Below are 22243 nucleotides of genomic sequence, written 5' to 3'. Positions count from 1 at the left end.
TTCAAATAATTTTTTAAAAAACAGAACTCTTGCCATGAGCATAACCACCTCAGAAGTGTCAGGGCACAGGATGGTGCATATTAGCTGTCAGGATAGAAAATTATATGATCATTTCTGTTATTAACAGATACAGTGTGTTTATCTAAATCAAAACCTATATTTACATGAACATTTCATGTAATGTAGTGATGGTAATGTCAAAACTCTAACCTCTGTGGATATAAACATTATCATGACATTAAACAAGAGGTACCAAATTTGGCCAGGAACCAAACTTCAAAATACACTTATGCTGCAATTAAGCTTGAATCTATGGCATTGAAAAATCAGTGGCATTGAATGTCACATTCAAATTTTCTAGGATGCTTATATTAATACTCATAAGTCATAATTGAATCATAGTTATTTTATGTGAGATCAAGTATAGACTTATGCAGATTTTATGTTAATATGTATTTATCCATTATTTAAATTATTTTAAATTTATTTTTGGTGAATTATTTTAAATTATTTAAAAATTATTTTAAATATTTTCTTTAAATTATTTTCTGGTGAGTCTAAATAAGCATCAGATAACATATGGTATTTTGTCTTTGGTTTGGTTTTGCAGGCCACACCCAACAATACTCAGGGCTGACTCCTGCTCTGAGCTCAGGGATCAATTCTGGTGGGTTCAGGGAAACATATGGGATGCCAGGAATCGAACTTAGGTCAGATGCATATAAGGCCTTGCCCGCTGTACTATTGCCGAGCTCCAAAGGTATTCTTTTTTTTGGGGGGGTCACACCCGGCAATGCACAAGTGTCACTCCTGGCTCTGCACTCAGGAATTACTCCTGTCAGTGCTGAGGAATTGAATCCGGGTTGGCTACGTGCAAGGCAAATGCCATACCCACTGTGCTATTGCTCTAGCACCCACAAAAGTAATTCTTAAAAATATCTGTTACATTACTTTTGGTAATTGTGTGAACTATGAGACGACTTGGGACATTCATTGACAGTAAAATATGCTCAAAAGACTTTTTCTCCTTTTAATTCTGGATAACACAAAGTAGTGGTCAGAGACCACTCCCTAGGGTACTAAGAGGACCATTCAGTGCCTGGGACTGAACCCGGGGCTCCTGTAATTGCACTCTAGAAATCATTTTAAAGAGAAAAGAAGACGAATATAAAGTAGTCATTTTAGATATTTCACATGCCCATTCCTATGGCTGTGTATAAATGTGTAAAAGAACAAACAACAACAACAACAAAAAACTCATTCACCCTAACACAACTTGAGGTACCATTGTAACTGGCAACAATGATTCCTTCACCTAGTGATTTTCATGCATAGCCTGTGAAATTAATACTATGATATATGATTACAATTATTATAATGAAGTGGTCAAAGATAGACTCATTTCTGGATGGCTTTATCCAGATTCACTGTAGAAAGTTTTGCCTTGAGCTTATATTTTGTATTTTCATAGGTCATGCAACTAATTCTGTGAAAAGACTCAGCTATAGATAGCATTTTATAAAAGAATCATTTGGAAATGATAAAACATTAATATTCAATAAAGCATTTTGTAGTCATACTCTCATTTTAACCATTCCTCTTATACTATGTTTTTAATATGTCTTTGCAAGTCAAATGAAATAATGATCCCAAATGGGGCTGTAAATGAAAATAAATAAACCTGTAGGACAGTTTAAAATGATAAATATAATGCAATGCTCTGGAACAGGTTCCACTCTAGAAATTGAAATGAATCCACAACCTTATGTTTTCCAACTCATTTTTATGTGACAGCAAAGAGAAATGCCACTGAAAATTGCGAGGGTAATTTTGAAAGAATGCTTGAAGATATGCACATCTTAGAGACTCTGACATTCAAAATTCCTTCATTAAGTGTCTTTCTCATACACTCATCAAGCCATGAATTTTCCAAAGAATTTTCGTCATTGCTCCCTTCACATCTTTGTTCCGCAGTGTATAGATGACAGGGTTTATCATGGGGATAATAATGACATAAAAGAGAGACGTGAACTTGCCCTTATCCTGGGAGTAGTTGTTGCTGGGCTGGAGGTAGGCGTAGATGGCTGTGCCAAAGAACAGGGAGACCACGATGAAGTGGGAGCCACAGGTCCCAAAGGCTTTGCGCTTTCCCGCTGCAGACTTAATTCTTAAGATGGCCCTCACGATCTGACCATAGGAGAACATGATCAATGAAACAGGGATGAGAAGAACTACAACACTGGCAAAGAACATCTCAGACTCTGTGCTTCTGGTGTCGACGCAAGCGATCTTGATCAGTGCTGGAATCTCACAAAGGAAATGGTCTATTTTATTTCTCCTACATAATGGTAAAATGAAGGTGAGCACCGTCTGCACCGAGGAGTTGGTAAAACCAAAGATCCATGAGGCTGAAGCCATGAGGGAGCAGAGCCGGGGGTGCATGATGACAGTGTAGTGGAGGGGCCTGCACACAGCAGCATAGCGGTCAAACGCCATGACTGCTAAGAGCATGCATTCTGTGCATCCCAACCCCAGAGACACAAACAGCTGAGTCACACAACCAGCATAGGAGATAGATTTGTCAGTTCCACTTAGATTAAATAGAAACTGAGGAACAGAGCTGGTAACATAACACATGTCCAGAAAACTTAAGTTGGAGAGGAAAAAGTACATTGGGGTATGGAGATTTGGATCTAGATAGGACAGTGTAATGATGGTGGCGTTCCCCAGCAGAGTGATGATATAAAGGATTAGAAGAACCACAAAAAGGATGAGCTCCAGGTGAGGCCTGTCAGAGAAGCCCAGTAGGATGAACCCAGTAGAAGTTTCATTTTTCTCTTCCATCATTTGTTAGTATATGTCTCCTGTCAAAACAAAGTGTTTAAAATTCTTATTCAGGGGATGGAGTGAATAAGAATTTCACTCCAACTGTAGTTAGGGCATTTGCCTTGACTGTGGTCGACCCCGCTTAGATTCCCAGCATCCCATATGGTCCCCTGAGCACCGCCAGGGGTAATTCCTGAGTGCCAAAACTGGAGTAACCTCAGTGCATCACCAGGTGTGACCCCATAAAGCAAACATAAATAAATATGTAAATAAATAGGCCCGGTAGCCATTTAAAAAAATTCTTAAACAGTTATACTTGATAATGTGACTCAGTGGTAGAGCACATATCTAAAATGTGCCAGGCACTGGGTTTTGAACCTGTTTATACATGCCCTCCACTCCCACAATCACCACTCGTGTGAACCATACAACTATTAAAAAGGAGTTCTTCAATTAGGTGGGTGGATATGGTCTATCTTGGCAAAAGTTTAAGCTGTATTTATATAGACTATTTAATCAAAAGATATACTCATCATCATTGATACTATTCTACCTACTTAGTTCAACAACTTCACAAATGCTATTATCATTGGTTGTCAATATAAGAAATATTATCATTGGTAGTCAATATAAGAAATATTATCATTGATAGTCAATTTAAGAAATACATGCTTACATCATTCATAGGTATAAAAGATATACATATATACATATATATATTAGATTATGTGTTACAGGGTTCAAATACCCATAAAATATATGGGTCTTTAAACCTTTTCAGAGAAAATGGAGTTAGAGAAAAAAAAGAAAGGAAAATCAGAAAAAATAAAAATTGCATATAGATTTATTTTATGTATTATACATGGCTGTATTTGACAGAGCTCACAAATAATAGATAACAGAAGATATAGGACTTATTTTGTTATTTCCATACTATTAAGGACTAAAAATGCATTTGATAAAATATAAAATGCAGGGAAAATAATGTATAAATGATTTGGTGCTTCGCAGAAAACAAATATATTAAAAAAATAAACTGAAGAGCTATTTATCTGACAGAAATGAACAAAAGGTTAGCTTGTTTTTTAAAATTAGGTAAGTGGCTGTAGTGATAGCACAGTGGGTAGGGTGTTCACCTTGAACGTGGTCGACCCGGGTTCGATTCTCAGCATTCCATATGGTCCCCCAGCACCGCCAGGAGTAATTCCTGAGTGCAGAGCCAGAAGTAAGAAGTGAAGATCGGGGGCTGGAGTGATAGCACAGCGGGTAGGGCGTTTGCCTTGCACGCGGCCGACCTGGGTTCAAATCCCAGCATCCCATATGGTCCCCTGAGCACCGCCAGGAGTAATTCCTGAGTGCAGAGCCAGGAGTAACCCCTGTGCATTGCCAGGTGTGACCCAAAAACCAAAAAAAAAAAAAAAAGAAGTGAAGATCGCTGGGTGTGACCAAAAAAGCAAAAAAATAAATTAGGTAAATAAAACACTACTAAAATAAAATAATGTATATTTTCACTATTAAAACCGTGATTCCTAAATTACAATAATTTTAATGGTTTATTTAAAAATTTTTCCCACTGATGCACTAATACTTTGCTTATTGAAATTTCCCATGAATTTTTGCTACTGATAAGTATAGCACAGTAATATTGTATGTCCAGATTATTGATATTATTCTAAGTCTTGATATCTCAAATATTTTTAAAAGTACACCTCTGTGTGTTATAAATGCTCCAAGTTCACTCTGGCAACTACATTGAGAGGTTCCTAAGCAAAGCCATTTGTTGGAGCAACACTGTAGAGTTTTCAACACCATAACAAACACGTTGGTAGCTCTAAGATTACTTGATGAAGTTCATTTATCTGTTACATTACAATATCATAAAAAATTAAGTAATTTTCTTCATAATTAAGCAAGAGTTTTTTCTTTTTAAAAAATCTCCACAGGGCAAAGATTAAGACTACAACACTTTATTCCTTTGATGAGCAAATGTACATTCTATTGATCTGGATTACTTATTCTTCCTACTCTGTTTCTAGTCTTCACTATTTGCACCAACACAACAGGTATAATCTTGAAGGAGAAGGAACAGAATTGGTTTATTTGGGAATTTTTTTGGTGAGGAGGGGTGTGGGAATGTGCTCAGGGTTTATCCTGGTTCTGAGCTCATGGATCAGTCCTTCCTACTGGTGTACAGGGGACCATATCAGAGATCAAACCCAGGTCAGACTCATGCAAGGCAAATTCTCTTCCCCTCTTCCCACCGTGCTATCACTGCAGCCCAGGAACAGTTTTTGACTGAAGGTCAATAAGAAATTTCCTTCCCACTACCTTTAAAGAATTATGTACTTTGTTGGAAATCCTCACCAATATTTAAGTGAATAGCAAATGAAAAAATGCAGTAGGATAGATAGGTCATTAGTAGTAAGCTATAAATAAAGATGACTAGGAATATTAAACCCATTCATTGCATCTTCAGGAAGAGGATGTTGTTCTTTAAAACCATGCTAATGAGTCTCCGCAGCTGCACAAGCGTGAATCCAGACCCAGCAAAACCTCTTTTGGCGTGGGCAACTCCTCGCAGAATGTTCCAGCCTGAGAACTAAGCCTCGGCCCCGTGCCCGCCCAGGAGGGGAAAGGTATTTCTCTTTCTCGCCTCTTTCTCTCCGGGGATGAAGGGCGCGGTGGCCACCATATTAAGACGACCACAGATTGGGTTTTCAAGCCTGCAATTATCTAATATCTGGAAGAAATCTCCCTGGACTTCTAGTTAAAGTACAGAAATTCAAAACCTTATTTGTCTTCACAGCAGGTCTGAATCTAGTGGGGTACTCCTAACAACAATAGTGAGGTTTGTGTTGAGATATTGAATGTAACCAAAGTAAACAGAATGAAAAATGAAACTTATCAGTTACAGGGTAGGGGGTGGGGGGGCAGGATGGGAGGTGTACTGTGTGGGTATTTTTTTTTTTTGGTGGTGGTATATGGGCACTGGTGAAGGGATGGTTGTTTCAGCATTGTATAACTGAGACCTAAGCCCGAAAGCATTGTAATCTTCCACACGATGATTTAATAAAATTAAATTAAAAAAAATTAAAAAGAAAAAAAAATAAAAAAATAAACCATGCTAATGAGACATCATAAACTCTATTATGAAAATTAGACACAATTACCTAGATACAAATATAAAAGCTTGAAAGGATAAAAGCATAAATGTGTAAATAATTAAGTAAAATAACAACTAATAGTGAGGTGCAGAATAAGTATAGTACAGAAAAAGATGGCATTCTTATAATATTTTTCAGCCACAAAAGTAATTAATGGGAAATGACATCTTATGAGAACACAATTTTACAATAATATGCAAGAAAATTTTTCAAATGAAAGATTTTTTATCAAATGGAAATACTATTGACATAGCAAGATGGAGGGGAAATGGTATATGATACATGAAATGTACAATATTAACACCCCAATTCTAAAATTTTTACAGAAAGCATAAATTGATAATACTAAAGTATACAAATTAAAGATTTTAAATGCAAACAATTAATATCTGTGATTAAGACATAAAATTGCTTTTAATTTCATGTATTATTTTAAAGAATGAATACTCTGAGTTTTCCTGCCCTGTTTCTGAATGAATCCTGAAAAAATACTGCCAAATTTTCAAATATAGCAATCAGTTCTGTAACGGACAGGTATTGCTTTATTTTTTTCCTTTAATTTATTTTATTGTCACCATGTGGAAAGTTACAAAGTTCTCAGGCTTATGTCTCAGTTATACAATGCTTAAACACCTGTCCTTTTACCAGTGCCCATATTCCACCACCAAAAAAAAAAAACAGTACACCTCCAACTCCCCCACCCCCTTTTGCATAACTGATAAAATTCACTTCATTTTCGCTTTACCTTAATTACATTCCATATTTCAGCACAAAACTCATTATTGTTGTTGGGGTTTCAACACAGAACTCACTATTCTTCTTGGAGTTTATCCCCCCCAAAATACGGCCCTATTGACAAGGAAACATTTGATAATTAGTTCTCCACTAATGAGAATGAAGAGATATAAAGTCTTAGGATTAGGTTTAGGATATCTGTGTTTTAGTATTTAAGTACATGGAGATTTAAGTGGGAAATTTTATCATTTCCCTTCCTGAGGCAGCATAAAGCAAAAGCTTAGTTCACAGTCTGGGGTCATGGGTTCGAGCACTTGCTGGGATCAGAAGTAATCTAGCTGGCTCTGGATCTTGGTCGTTCAGTAGCAAAGCGGCCGTGCAAATGCATGGCTACCCGGGTCGAATCTCGGCGGAGCACGAGCCGGAGCCGGTACTGGCCCCGGCCCGAGACTCCAGGTATTGCTTTAATATGTTTCTATTTCATAGGCCTGATCTGAATTCAGACATACTAGGACATCCTTGATAGTATTCAAGGATGTATAAAGTGGGGAAAATAAACCTATTGTTATATCTTAATGAAAGTCTAATTAACATGAATGGTGTTTTGGACCATGTTCTATGAAACAAGAGTATGAAAAAAGGCTTCCAACGCATAATGGTTATTGAAGAGGCTCGCTCAGGGTAAAGGTGATGAAGCAAGCCAAATAGAGCCAAATAGAGTAGGTAAAAAAAAATTAAAAAGAGATATGATCATCAGAGGCTGGAGTGATAAGAAGGCAAGTGCATTTGCCTTGCATGAAGCTGAATTCGGTTCGATTTCTCTGCCCCTCTTGGAAAGCCCGGCAAGCTACCAAGAGTATCCCACCTACACGGCAGAGCCTGGCAAACTGCCCATGGCATATTCGATATGCCAAAAACAGCAACAAGTCTCACAATGGAAATGTTACTGGTGCTCGCCTGAGCAAATTGATGAGCAAAGGGATGACAGTGATACATTGATACAGTGATGATCCTGAGAGTAATTCAGCATGAGACTAATCCCATAAAAACCAAAAAAAATATTCTTGAACAGAACTCTCTATGATGGTAAAAATAATCTATCTTTACTTCAAATATCATAGATAATATTCATATTCAATACTTAATATGTAATCACCTATATTCACAATAGTTAAAGATATATGAACATTTGCATTAGAAAAGCAAAGAACAGAATTCTACCTTTTTTTCTTTTTTAAAGTAGGAGCATTGCTCTTTATTCAGACATTGACTAAGCTGATTGAACTGGGCATGAACTCCACAGATCTCTACCATTTATTTCACTGTAAAAACCTGTAAATTTAAGTAAGTACAAATATCTAGATGCTGCTACATTGGATAGCACAACTATAAAGCACTGATTGCAGCAGAGGGCTTCTATTCTGAGGGAAAATGAGCATTTTTAAAAAATATAATTTAATAAGTCTTTGGTTACTCCACTAGTTTCCAGAAACCTCCTGTGAATAAATTTCCCTTTGACCTGAGGGCTAGTCAGGTCAAAGAAGAAATTGATGTCACCTAATTCCAACACCTTGATATGCAAATAGGGTACTGACAGGAACACCCTGCAGTACAAAGAATCAGTGAGGCAAATTAACCACTCTTCAAAGCAATCATTCTGGTGCTTGTGTAGCAGAACTAGGATGGTCTGATGGACACTGCTCATCACATCAGTGCAAATGGAAGCAAACATTATACTTGCCTAACTCACTGTTTACTTAAAAACTCAGTCCATCTTCACTCTCCCTATCATTGTTGCTCTTCGGTGAACTCGTAATCAGTTGAAGGGTCATCATTTCTCAATAAACTCAGCATAGATATTCAATGACACAATAGCCAAAAATTGGAACTTCCTTATTGGAATTTTCAACCTAGCATTCTGAATTTCCATATGTAATTTACTGGTTGTGTAGCTCTTTGTGGGAGTAAAAACATTTCAAAGACCACTGACCTAACAAAACAGCTTAGCATAGAAAATGAAAATTTTGTCATTCCACATTGAACAAGAGCCAAAGGAAGAGAATGAAAGTCTAGCACTTTGACAAACACTATTGATTTTACATAGTTAAGGGATAAATTTTAGTATATCCAAATAAGCTTAACCTAAATTATTTTCCACATGGACATGTTGATATATCATGAATAAGGTACAATAGAATGCAATATCCAGTGTTGCATTATTGGCTTCTAAAATGAATGATTGAACTCAGCTCTGACTTTTGGTGAACTGAGAGAGCATGTTCCTTTTTCTCACAAATATAATGTAAAGAGTATAGCTTTTTGATATAGAAGTATTTGGACTAGATATTAAGTTGCAATTCTACAAGACAAAGATGTATTCCATTCTACTCACCTTTATTCAATATGTCATCAGGTTCTAAGCAATACTGCTACCTCTTTTCCAAGTTTTCAACTTAAATATAGTACTGAGATTGAAGCCTGGATAGCTCAGATATGAAGAACCAAGATGTAAGTGGTATGCATTGAAAACAAAGGGGAACAGCACCAACATCAGATTATGCAGAAATTTGTGTGGAGCCAAGCGATGCTTTCTCATGGTAAATATGTCTATCATTCACATGGAATTCTACAGCTGTATTCTGCCTCTAACTAGTAGGAAGAAGAATAAAAACAATTTTGAATGTGGTGTATAAATTTCCCCAATACAATGACCTGATATATGACAGATAGATCTTTATGGCAATAGGCGAGAATGGTATGAAATTGCACTTTGGAGTTGCTGCACAGAAAACTAAAGTTGTTTACCAGGCTAAAGTATCTAGGGATCTATCTCCTATACTGTTAATTAGCTGCTGTGTCAAGATGTCCAGAGATGATAATCCTCAGAGAAAGAAGAAATCAAGGAGAGTGCCAGAGGCCACCTAATCACTCTTGTTTATGACTTCATACATTTGGGAGAGTACAAACATTCCAGGAAGGTCTAGGGACCTCAATGTTCATCTTAGAAAGGTTTATCTGTTTTTAAAACAAAAATTTTAAGTTGAAGACCATTTTAATATAATGAAAATAAATTAAAATTCACTCATCTGTTTCAATAAAACTGTAACAGAATATTAACTTGCCTTTCTTTATAACTAACCTGGAGGGATTGTAGAGATAATTAATTTACTATCTACAAATGCATTTCCTCCAAGTATACATAACTGCCATTTTTATTTACAATGTTCACCAAAAGGAAGCAACTTCTGCTAAAAATTACTTTTTTAAAAAAATTGAATTACCGTGAGAACAATTACAAAGCTTTCAGGTTTAAGTCTCAGTCATACATTACCAAACACGCATCCCTTCACCAGTGCACATGTACCACCACCAAGAACCCTAGTGTACTCCCCCTCCCTCCCCCCCATCCTGCCTGTGTGGTAGATGATTTTCTTTTCTTTTTTTTTTTTTTTTTGCTTTTTTGGGTCACACCTGGCGATGCACAGGGGTTACTCCTGGCTCTGCACTCAGGAATTACTCCTGGCGGTGCTCAGGGGACCATATGGGACGCTGGGATTTGAACCCGGGTCGGCAGCGTGCAAGGCAAACGCCCTACCCGCTGTGCTATCTCTCCAGCCCCAGGTAGATGATTTTCACTTTACTCTCTCTTACTTTGATTACATTTAATTTTCAACAGAAAACCCACTATTATTGTTTGGAATTTTCCCCAACAATGAGACCTGCTGAGAAGGCATAATTAGATAATTTGTTGGTTTGTGTGCCTCTGGAATCATGCCATTCAGGAGCAGAGGAGCCATTCGTGGGTGGTCCTTCGGGGTCTCCTCTGGGCGGGGAGCTCGGCCTGTTCTATACCTCTCCATTGTGAGATTTCTTGCATCCTCCATCACCTCAAGCCCCTACCTCTCTTTCCAATTTGCTCTGAAAGGTGGCAGTCGCCATGCTGCTGCAAAGGGGAAATGGCCAAGGGACAAAAACCCTTCCCCTCCTGGGGCTGCATGGGGCCGTAGCCTAGTTCACAATCCCAGGAGCATTTCTGTCAGCAGCCGCTGTGTTCCAAGATTGGTTTGTGTGCCTCTGGAAACATGGCTATTCAGGGATGGAAGAGCTGTCCTAGAGCGTTTTATTGTATATCAGGCAAAGTCACGTGGCCCCATAAGCGGCCGTGTAGTTTGGAGAAATAGTCCTGTTCCCAACATACTGGAGGCATGTTTGTAGAAGTTCATGGTCATCGGGATTCCATCTGGAGAAGGCGTAAAAATATTTTTTTATGTTAGAATTTTATTATTTATTTTAATACACAATCTCTTCATAATATTTATCAGGCATCTAGTTCAGAACAAGACTGTGTAGGAGCTTTTCAATTTGATGCATTCCCACTTGTTTATTTTCGCTTTTATTTCCTCTGCTGTTGGAATCAAATACCCAAATATATCACAGAACCCAGCATACTGAAGTGTTTTACCTTTGCTTTTCTTCAGTAACTTTTATGGCTTGGGACCTTATATTCAGCTCTTTAATTAATTTTTTACTTAACTTTTATGCATGATGTGAAATAGTTTTCTAGTTATCACATATGGCTGGAGAGGGAACAACAAATGAATCCAAAAAGTAGTCAAAGGAAGGAAATAATAAAAGCTAGAGAATAAATCAATAATATAGAAACCAAGAAAGCAATGCAAATAATCATTGAACCAAGAGGTAGTTCTTTGAAAGAATAAATGAGATAGACAAACCTTTATCCAGACTTACAAGAATAAAAAGAAACTGTTCAAATAAATCCAATTAAAGGCAAAAAGAGAGAAATTACTACAGACCCCTCAGAACTTCAAGATGTTATGAATACTAAGAACAACTTTCTGCTTATGTTAAGCTAGAAGATCTAGAATAAATGGGAAAATTCTTAGAATCAAAACTAAATGAGGAGGAAGTAGATGACCTGAAAGGCCAATACAAGGAAGGAAGTCAAAACAGTGATTAAGAATCTCCCCAAGGGGCTGGAGCGATAGCACAGTGGGGAGGGCGTTTGCCTTGCATCGGCCGACCCGGGTTCGATTCCCAGCATCCCATATGGTCCCCTGAGCACTGCCAGGGGTAATTCCTGGGTGTAGAGCCATTAGTAACCCCTGTGCATCACTGCGTGTGACCCAAAAAGCAAAAAAAAGAAAAGAATCTCCCCAAGAACCAAAGTCCTGCTCTCAGTGGGTTTACTATCAAACTATCACAGAAGACTGACTGTCTTTACTCCTGAAGCGCTTCCAAAATATTGAAGAATGAAAGCTAACATTACACTAAGACACAAAGCAGAGTTACTTCAGAAAAGAAATCTCAGACCAATATTCTTAATAAATATTGATAAAAATAATCCTTGATGACATATTAGAAAGCTGAATCCAACAGCATGTCAAAAAACATCATATACTGTAGGATAACATAGCCTCAGGTAGTTTAAGTTTATTGGGAACTTTCCTCTGTGTTTATTTGTAACTTCCTTTTTAGTGTTCTGTTGACTTGTAAATATTGTTTTTCTCTTCTCCTCAACTCCTTTGCATAGTTTATTCAGAGCTATGTCCTTTTGTATGGGCACAAGAAGACTGTAGCAAATGCTATGCTTTTGTAGCCTGGGAGTCATTTGGCTCTGCATGATATTTTCCTCCTGGGCATCTGTTCTCTGGAAAACCTAAGCCTCAGCTGCCCTTACTTCCAAAGGGTCCCAATGAGGGACAGGACAGACCCAGGGCAAGTGGTGAGTTATGTGCTACCGTGGCATCGAGATGGGGCTGGTCAAAGTGCCTAATGCTTAACTATTAGTTAAGAGCTCTTTATGGATAAATGCGGTCATGATCCAAAAATTAATAACTAGATTCGGACCCTGCTAGGGTTAGGAATGATTAATCTGGCCTGAGTGCTGCAGTCTGAGTCTGTGGCAAGATGTCCCTAGGAGAGCTGCCCTACATGCCTCAATGTATCTCTTACTGTGCCCATACAAAAATAACTAGTATTAAGGTGTTAATGAGTTCTTGGACTAAGCAAAGGAGAAAAACCTTAAGAGGTATTTTGCCTGCTGGCAGTCAGGTAGGGCTTTGGAACCCTGCCCTCAGGAAGGGCTTTCTTATGTTGATTTTGCTACCTGACTGTGTGTAGCTTAGAGGGCAAGGTGGAGAGAGACAAGTAGGGAGAGAGACTAGGGGAGAGAGAGAATTGAAGAAATGGATCCAGAGAGTGAGAAGAGGACCCAGAGAGCAGGATGGAAGAGTGAGGAGCTAGGAAAGAAGAGTGCTGGAGGAGAGAGGAAAGAGGAGAAGTGGGGACCTCAGAGAGACTGGAACAGGCGCGTGGAGAGAATGAAATAAAGGACCACTGATCTATCAGCTGGCTTGACCCTTGCTTCTTCCTCTGTCTGCCAGAGGGCCCTGGCTGCTCCAGCTGGGTAAGCAGCCCAGGACCAAACCCCCACACCCCTGGGCAGTCGACGTGGAGAGCTTCCGGGGCTCTCCCCCCCACCCCGGTCGCCCCTGCCAGATAGTTTTTTACAATATACCATGATCAAGTGGGACTCATGAATACAAGGATGGTTTGATGTGCACAAATAAATTAACATAATATACCACATCAGAAAAAGGAAAGACAAAAGTCACAAGATCATCTCAATCAATGCAGAGAAAGCTTTTGACAAGATCCAATACCCATTCATGATTGAATAAGAACAATCAATAAAATAATGGTGTGAGAAATTTTCTTCAATATAGTAGTGACCATCTATAACAACCTCACAAACATTTTTTTAGGTTTTTGGGTCACAGTTGTCAATGCTCAGGGATTACTTCTGGCTTTCAACTCAGAAATCACTTCTGGTAAGCCTGGGGGACCATCTGGAATGCTGGGGATCCAACCCAGGTCTGCTTCAAGGCAACACCCTGTTTACTTTATTATCACCCCCTGACCCACCATTATCATTCTAACTGGCAAGAGAAATGAAGTCATTCCCAGTGAAATCAGGTAAAAGTCAAGGATGTCCACAGTCTCCACTTTTCTTCAATATTATAAGTCCTAGCAACGACAATCAAACCAGAAAATAAATCACAAAGATTAAAATTTAAAAGATGCTAAATTAAACAGTATTTGCAAATAACATTATAATATGCACAGAAGATCTAAAGAGTCCATCAAATAAGTCTCCTAGAAACAATAAATCAATACAGCAAAGTGGCTGACTACAAAGTTAATCCATACTATTCAGTCACATTCCTAATAGCAAATAATGAATCAGAGGAAAAAGAGATTGAAGAGTTTATTCTATTCAAAAAAGAGCACTCCAAAACATTAACTACCTAGGAATCAATATAACAAAAGAATTGGTAAATCTATACCATGAAAACTTTAAATCACTTAAGAAAGAGATAGAAGAAGACCTCAGGAATTGGAAAAACATTCAATGATATACATCGAAAGAAAAATATTGTCAAAATGACAATGCCACTGAGACTACTATAGATTCAACACACTCCTTATGCAAATACATAACACATTCTTCAGGAACTTACAACAGAAATAAAGTTTGTAGGGAATCATAAAATACTCTTAATAGTCATAGCCATACTGAAAAATATAAAAACTCAGAGGTATCTCATTACCTAAATTGAAACTAGACTGTAAAACTCAAGTGAGCAAAACTGCATGGTACTGGATTAAGGCTGTACTTTCTGACCAATGGGTCAGAATCATATATCCAAGGTCATATCCCTATGTATATGTCACCCAATTTCTGATAAGGGGTTGAAAGCATGAAAATGATTAAAGACAGTCACTTTAACAAATGCTGCTGGTAAAACTAGATAACCATGTGTAAAAAATTCAACTTGGATCTATATCTCACACTTTCCATAAATGTCAACTCAAGAGTCAAACACCTTGAAATCAGATTAGAATCTGTAAAATACATTCAGAAACAAAAGGCAGAACACCCTAAGATTTGGACCTGCAAGATGTCCTCAATGATATAATATCATTGGGGCTAACAATAGGTTCAAGAATAAACAAATGTGACTACATCAAATTAAAGAGTTCCTCCATGGCAAAAGAAGCATGAGCTAAAACTAAGACAGCCACCTGAATGGGAGAAAATACTAACACTCAGAACATCAGATAATGGGTTGATATCCAGGATATATAAAGTACTAATGAAGATCAACAAAAGAAAATTTCAAACACTCTACCAAAAACTAGGCAAAGGAAATAAACAGGTATTTCTCTGAGAAAGGTAGTGGATGGTCATTAGGCACATTAAAGAAGTGTTATCAATTTTATTGGGGGAAATCCAAATCAAGGCAACAGTGAGAATGGCACATATCAAAAATAATGGTAACAATCTGTGCTGATGCTGATGTGGTGAAAAAGGAACCCTTGAACTAAAGTCATAGTGTAGTGGATAAGCGCTTGCTTTGTATGTGATTGACATAATTTTGACTCCCCTGCACCCGTATGGTCCCTAGAGTACTGCAAGGAGTGATTACTCAGCACACAGCCAGGAATAAGTCCTGAGCACCACTGGGTGTGATTCCAAAAGCAAATCAAATGAATAGAAAAATAAACAGCCATGCACTGCTGGTGGGAATGTTGTCTGATTCAACGCTTATTGAAAACAGTATGGAGGTTTCTCAATAAAATCAGAACTGAGTGTTCATGCAAACCAGCAATTATACTTCTGGCTATTTACTTCCAGGACACAAAAAAATTCATTCAGAAGGCTGTGTACATATCATTATTCATTACAACACTCAGTATAATAGCTGCGATATGGAATCAACTTCTTGTTTAATGATAGATGAGTGGATTATGGAGACGTGGCATATGTCACATATATATACACACACAATGGAATTCTATGCAGCTGCAAGGAATAATGAAAACATGAAATTTGGTTGGATGAACTGGAAGATATTATTTTAAGTGAAGTAAACCAGAAAAAGTAAAAAAACAAGATGACCTCACTTATCAGTGAAAATACAAAATAATTGTAAACGGGAATCACAGTCACAGTCACAGTCATCTCGTTGCTCATCGATTTGCTTGAGTGGGCACCAGTGACATTTCATTGTGAGACTTTCTGTTACTGTTTTTGGTATATTGAATACACCACGGGTAGCTTGCCAGGTTCTTCTGTGCAGGCAAGATACTCTCTGTAGCTTTCCATGCTCTCCGAGAGGGGCAGACAAATTGAACACTGGTCGGCCACATGCAAGGCAAACACCCTACTGCTGTGCTATTGTTCTGGCCCGTAATGCAATGTAATAATAGAGATTTTAGGGAGGAATAGGACAAAGAAGGAAATAAATTAAGGACATAAAAGGAGGCAGATGGAAAGAAACAGGGGTTGGTGGAAAGCAGAGGTCTAGGATCTTGCGTACATGGGTGGTGCAGAGGAACGGTTAGCTCTATATACAAACCACACAGTCAATAACACTGAAAATCTGAGATTCAAACAATCACAATGAAACTTAAAAACGTGCCTGTCAAGGTAGCACTCTGGGAAGCTGGGAGGGAACTGGAAACTCTGGTGAATGGAAACTGCAGAACCTTTTTGTAAGTAAGAGGCCACCTTCTCAGGCTGACGTCACATATCTTCACATGGTAGAACGGCCTGTACTCTGCTCCTAGGTGATATGAGTTGTGAAAGGCAATGTCACACTCTCACTACTATTTCCTCAAATCAGTATCTATATGACAGAGAGATCCTTATGGGCAACAGGATACAGTGACATGAAACTGCACCGTGAACAGGCTGCACAGGGCAAGGACCAAACCTGTTTACCTGTGGGAAGTCTCTGGGGATGTATCTCCTGTACTGCTAATTAGCTGATGTCACCAAGCTGTCTAGAGATAACAATCCTCGGAGATAATAAATATTAAATATTTACTATCTGTTCTATAATGTCATATACCATAAATAAATAAGAATCTTGACTGAATTAAAATTAAGTTAGATTGGAGAAGGAGAGATAGTACAGTGGGTAGGGGGCATTCCCTGCACAGGGACAAACTCAGGTTTGACCCTCATCATCCCAAATGGTTCCCTGAGCCTCATCAGTGTGACTCTGGGCATAGACACAAAGAGCAAGCCTTGAGCACTGCCAACGTGTGGCCCAAAGCCCAAAAATGAATAAAATTCAAAATTAAGTTAGATTTTGGGGCCGGAGCGATAGCACAGCAGGTAGGGCGTTTGCCTTGCACGCAGCCGACCCGGGTTCGATCCCCGGCATCCCATATGGTCCCCCAAGCACCGCCAGGAGGAATTCCTGAATGCAAAGCCAGGAGTAACCCCTGAGCATCGCTGGGTGTGACCCAAAAAGCAAAAAAAAAAATTAAGTTAGATTTTAACATTAAAAACTTAAATTTAATTAAAATGCGAGACAAGACTCCCACCCTGCATGAGCACTGCCCGTCTAGCCCCTTGCCACCCTCCAGCTCCGCCACGGCTGGTTCACTCCCTCCTGCAACAGTGCGTAGTGGGCGTGGCTTCAACAAAAGTGGGCAGGGCAGCAAATAGTGGGTGTGGCCTCCTCCTGAGACTGTGGCCGCTCATATGTCCACACATACTTTCAAAATACCAAGCAATTATTCGGAATATCTCTGTGTTCATCACCTATTTCCCCGAGTATCATCTTAGCTGTCCCAAAAAATAGTTCGCAAATAGGTTGCTAGCTAATTCCAAGAAGGACCTTCTTCCATACCACCACAACAATATGAAGAAACAGAGCAAATCCCTGCCACAAGGAGAGGACGATGAAAGGAGCCCAGATGCCTCAATAGACGTTTCCTACAAACTTGAGCTCTCCGAAAAAGAATTCAGAGGTGAAATCCTGAAGCTGTTCAATAAACACAATGGAAAGATTGACAAGTTAAAGCAGGATCTGACAGTAATGATACAACAGTCAGCCGAGAAATTATGGGAAGTAATGAGAGCAGAAATAAAAAACCTACAAAAGGAAATGTCACAAATAAAAAATTCGGTATGATTAAAAAACTCAGTGTGTGCCCTCAACAATAGAATGACTACAGCGGAAGACAGAATCAGTGAGCTTAAAGATGAGCTGCAGGCAGCCTACAGGCAACAATAATCAATGGGAAGAGACCTCAAAATAGCTCAGGGAGAATCAGAGTCCTAGGGGATGATTTCAAGAGGAACAACATTAGAATCATCGGAGTTCCAGAAGGCCTGTGAACCAACCCCAATGAAAAAGCCACAGTTAAAAAAAAATTGCTGAAACGTTCCCAGAGCTGGAGAATGCAGACATCCAGATTCAAGGAGCCAGAAGGGTACCAGCTAAAAGAGACCCTAACAGAAAAACTCCAAGCCATATCATAGTTAGGATGATGGACATAATGGATAGAGACACAACGCCGCAAGCAGCAAGGTCGCAGAAGGAAATCACATTCGAAGGAGCACCCATTAGATTCACAGCAGACCTATCGGAGGAAACCCTTCAAGCCCAAAGACAGTGGTGGGATATAGTGAAAAAACTCAATGAAATGAATGCTTCACCAAGAATACTTTATCCGGCCAAACTCTAAATTAAACTCAAAGGAACAATACACTATTTTGCAGATAAACAACAACTCAGGAACTTCATAGACTCTAAACCAAACCTAAAAGAAGGACTAAAGGGGCTACTCTAAGACAAGAAAAACCCCTACAAGCATTATACACCCTTACAGAAAGATGGCACAAAACCCCATGACAATAATCTCTCTCAATGTCAATGGTCTTAATTCACCAATTAAGAGACACAGACTGGTAAAATGGATTCAGAGACTCAACCCAACATTCTGCTGCCTGCTAGAAACACATCTGAATAGCCAGAACAAGCACAGACTCAAAGTCAAAGGATGGAAAACAATCCTGCAAGCAAACAACTCCCCCATAAGAGATGGGATGTAGTGTCGAACTACATAGACTTCAGGTTGAAAAAGATTAGAAGGAATAGTGAAGGCCATTTTTTATTAATCAAGGGATATGTACAGTAGGAAGAAATCACAGTCCTAAACGTGTACGCACCCAATGTGGGTCCAGCTAAATACTTACAACAGCTGCTAACAGACCTTAAGAAGGACATTGTGAGCAACACAATAGTAGATGGAGACTTCAACACTACCCTATCACCTCTGTATAGATCAAGAAGGTTAAAAATCACTAAGGAAATACTGGCTTTGAAGGAAGAAATAGAAGAGAGAGGGATAATAGATCTATACAGGGCTTTATTACCCCTCAAAAAGGAATACATATTCTTTTCCAGTGCACATGGATCATCTTCCAGAATAGACCATGTGCTGGGTCACACAACATACTCAACAGAATTAACAAGATAGACATTGTACCAGCTATCTTTTCAGACCATGATGCACTGAAGATAGAAGCTAATCATGGATAGATGCAGAAAGCCAAATCAAACACCTGTAAATTAAATGGCTTGATGTTGAACAATGAGTGGGTTAGGAAGGAAATCAAGGAAGAAATCAAAAGGTACCTGGAAACAAATGAGAATGAAGACACGAGCTACCAGAACTTGTGGGACGCAGCTAAAGCCGTATTCAGGGGGAAATTGATAGCTCTGCAAGCATATCTCAGGAAGGAAGAAAGGGCCCACATAAATAGGTTGACTTCACAGCTCAAGACCTTAGAAAAGGACCAACAATAGGAGCCCAAACCAGGCAGAAGGAAAGAGATAATAAAACTTAGAGCAGAAATTAATGACATGGAAACCAAAAAGAAAATCCGAAAGATCAATGAAACCAAGAGCTGGTTGTTTGAGAAAATAAACAAGATTGAGAAACCACTAGCAAGACTCACAAAGAAAGGGACAGAACCCTTATCAGTGGAATCAGAAATGAAAAGGGGGACATCACAACAGAAACCAAAGAAATTCAAAAGATCATCAGAGACTACTTTGAAAAGCTGTATTACATGAAATAAGAGAACCAGGAAGAAATGGATAAATTCCTGGATTCCTATAATCTCCTAAGGGTGAACCCAGAAGACATGGAGTACCTGTATAGTCCTGTTATTGAAACGGTAATCAAAACTCTTCCCAAAAACAAAAGCCCAGGTCCAGATGAATTCACTAGCGAATTCTTCCAAGCATTTAAAGAGGATCTATTGACAGTTCTTCTCAAGATTTTTCAGGAAATTGAAGAAACAGAAACCCTCCCAAACAGTTTCTATGAGGCTCATATCTCCCTAATGCCAAAAGCAAACAAAGACACCACAAAAAAAGAAAACTACAGGCCAATATCCCTGATGAACACAGATGCGAAGATTCTCAACAAAATATTAGCAAATAGAATTCAACAACTCATCAATAAGATCATAAAGCACGACCAAGTGGGATTCATTCTGGGGATGCAAGAATGGTCTAACATCCGGAAATCAATCAACATAATCCATCATATCAACAAAAGAAAAGATAAAAATCATATAATCATATCAATAGATGCAGAAAAAGCATCTGACAAGATCCAGCACCCGTTTATGATGAAAACCTCGCCAAAATGGGTATAGAAGGGACCTTCCTCAATACAGTTAAAGCCGTTTATCTCAAGACTATGGCAAGCATCATCCTCAATAGGGAAAAACTAAGAGCCTTCCCTATAAGAACAGGGATGAGACAAGGATGCCCACTCTCTCCACTTCTGTTCAATGTAGTATTGGAAGAACTTGCAATGGCGATTAGGCAAGACAAAGATACTAAGGGCATTCAGGTAGGGAAAGGAAGAAATGAAGCTCTCACTATTCGCAGGTGATATGATACTATACTTAGGAACCCTAAAAAATCTACCAAGAAACTCCTAAAAATAGGCTTGTATAGTAAAGTTGCAGGCTATAAAATCAATACCCCAAAGTCCATGGCTTTCCTATATGCAAATAATTAATGAGAGAGAAGAAAGCAACATGATAAAACCAATCCCGTTAAAAATTGTGCCTCCAAAAATCAAGTACCTCGGAATCAGCTTAACTGAGGAGGTAAAGGACTTGTGTAATGAAAACTACAAAATGCTACTTTATGAAATAAAAGAAGACACAATGAAATGGAGAGACATCCCCTGATCATGGATTGGAAGAATTAATATTGTGAAAATGGCAATACTCCTCAAAGCATTGACAAATTCAATGAGATCCCTATAGAGATACCCTTGACATTCTTCAAAGAAATGGAGCGCTCCTGAAATTGATATGGAACAATAAGCCCCCACGAATAGCTAAAGCAATTCTTGGGAAAAAGAAAATGGGAGGAATCAACCTCCCAAAATTCCAACTCTACTACAAAGCTGTAGTAATTAAAACAGCATGGTACTGGAACAAAGGCAGAGCTGCAGACCAATGGAACAGGGTTGAATACTCTGAAACACTTCCCCAAATATATGATCATCTAATCTTTGTTAAGGGAGCAAGAAATGTGAAGTCGCACAAGGAAAACATGTTTAACTAATTGTGCTGGCAAAACTGGACAGCTACATGTAAAAAAAATGGGCTTAGATCTCCACCCCTCACCATGTGCAAAAGTCAGACCAAAATGGATTAAAGACCTCAACATCAGACCAGAATCCCTAAGGCCCATTGAAGACAAGGTAGGCAAAGCCCTCCATGACATTGAAGTCAACGGTATCTTCAAAGCTGACACACCACTGCCCAAGGCAGTGAAAACAGAGATAAATAAATGGGACTATCTCAAATTAAGAAGCTTCTGCACCTCAAAATAAACAATGACCAAAATACAAAGACAACCAACAAAATGGGAAAGGATATTTATGAAGTACCCATCCTATAAAGGGTTGATACAAAGGATATATAAGGTACTGGTTGAACTCCACAAGAAGAAAAATGCCGACTTGATCAAAAAATGGGGTGATGAAATGAACAGAAACTTTCCCAAAGAAGAAATCCGAATGGCTGAGAGGCACATGAGAAAATGTTTGACATCACTAATCATCAGGGAGATGCAGATCAAAACAACCATGAGATATCATCTCACAACACAGACACTGGCCCACATCCCAAAAAAACACAAACAGCCGGTGTTGATGTGGATGTGGGGAGAAAGGGATTCTCCTTCACTGCTGGTGGGAATGCCGACAGCTTCAGCCCTTTTGGAAAACAATATGGACGAATCTCAAAAAACTAGAAATTGAGCTCCCATTTGACCCAGCAATACCACTCTGGGAATATATCCCGGAGAGGTAAAAAGGTATAGTAGAAATGACATCTGGACTTGTATGTTCATTGCAGTACTGTTTACAATAGCCAAAACCTGGAGAAAAACAGAGTGCCCAAAACATATAGATGATTAAAGAAACTTTGGTACATCTACACAATGGAATACTATGCAGCTGTTAGAAAAGATGAAGTCATGAAATTTGCATATAAATGGATCAACATGGGAAGTATCATGTTGAGTGAAATGAATCAGAAAGAAAGAGACAGATATAGAAAGACACAATCATCTGTGGAATATAAAGTAGCAGAATGG

The 22243-nt window shown here is 38.7% G+C and overlaps 1 protein-coding gene across 1 annotated transcript; it reads right to left on the bottom strand.

Annotated features, from left to right (window-relative positions):
- Positions 1 to 1902: 1902 nt before the first annotated feature.
- On the bottom strand, positions 1903 to 2853 carry LOC129402505 (putative olfactory receptor 2B8). Its single transcript, XM_055129356.1, has one exon. It carries the CDS (start codon positions 2845 to 2847, stop codon positions 1903 to 1905), a length of 945 nt encoding a protein of 314 aa, XP_054985331.1. The 5' UTR covers positions 2848 to 2853.
- Positions 2854 to 22243: the final 19390 nt, after the last annotated feature.

This window comes from Sorex araneus, chromosome 2 (assembly GCF_027595985.1).
Source record: "Sorex araneus isolate mSorAra2 chromosome 2, mSorAra2.pri, whole genome shotgun sequence".
NCBI classification, from domain to species: Eukaryota; Metazoa; Chordata; class Mammalia; order Eulipotyphla; family Soricidae; genus Sorex; species Sorex araneus.
This window is presented reverse-complemented; position numbering and strand designations above follow the sequence as displayed.

Excerpts from the sequence above, each read along its gene's own strand:
- LOC129402505 (XM_055129356.1), bottom strand. The coding sequence starts at position 2,847 with ATGATGGAAGAGAAAAATGAAACTTCTACTGGGTTCATCCTACTGGGC.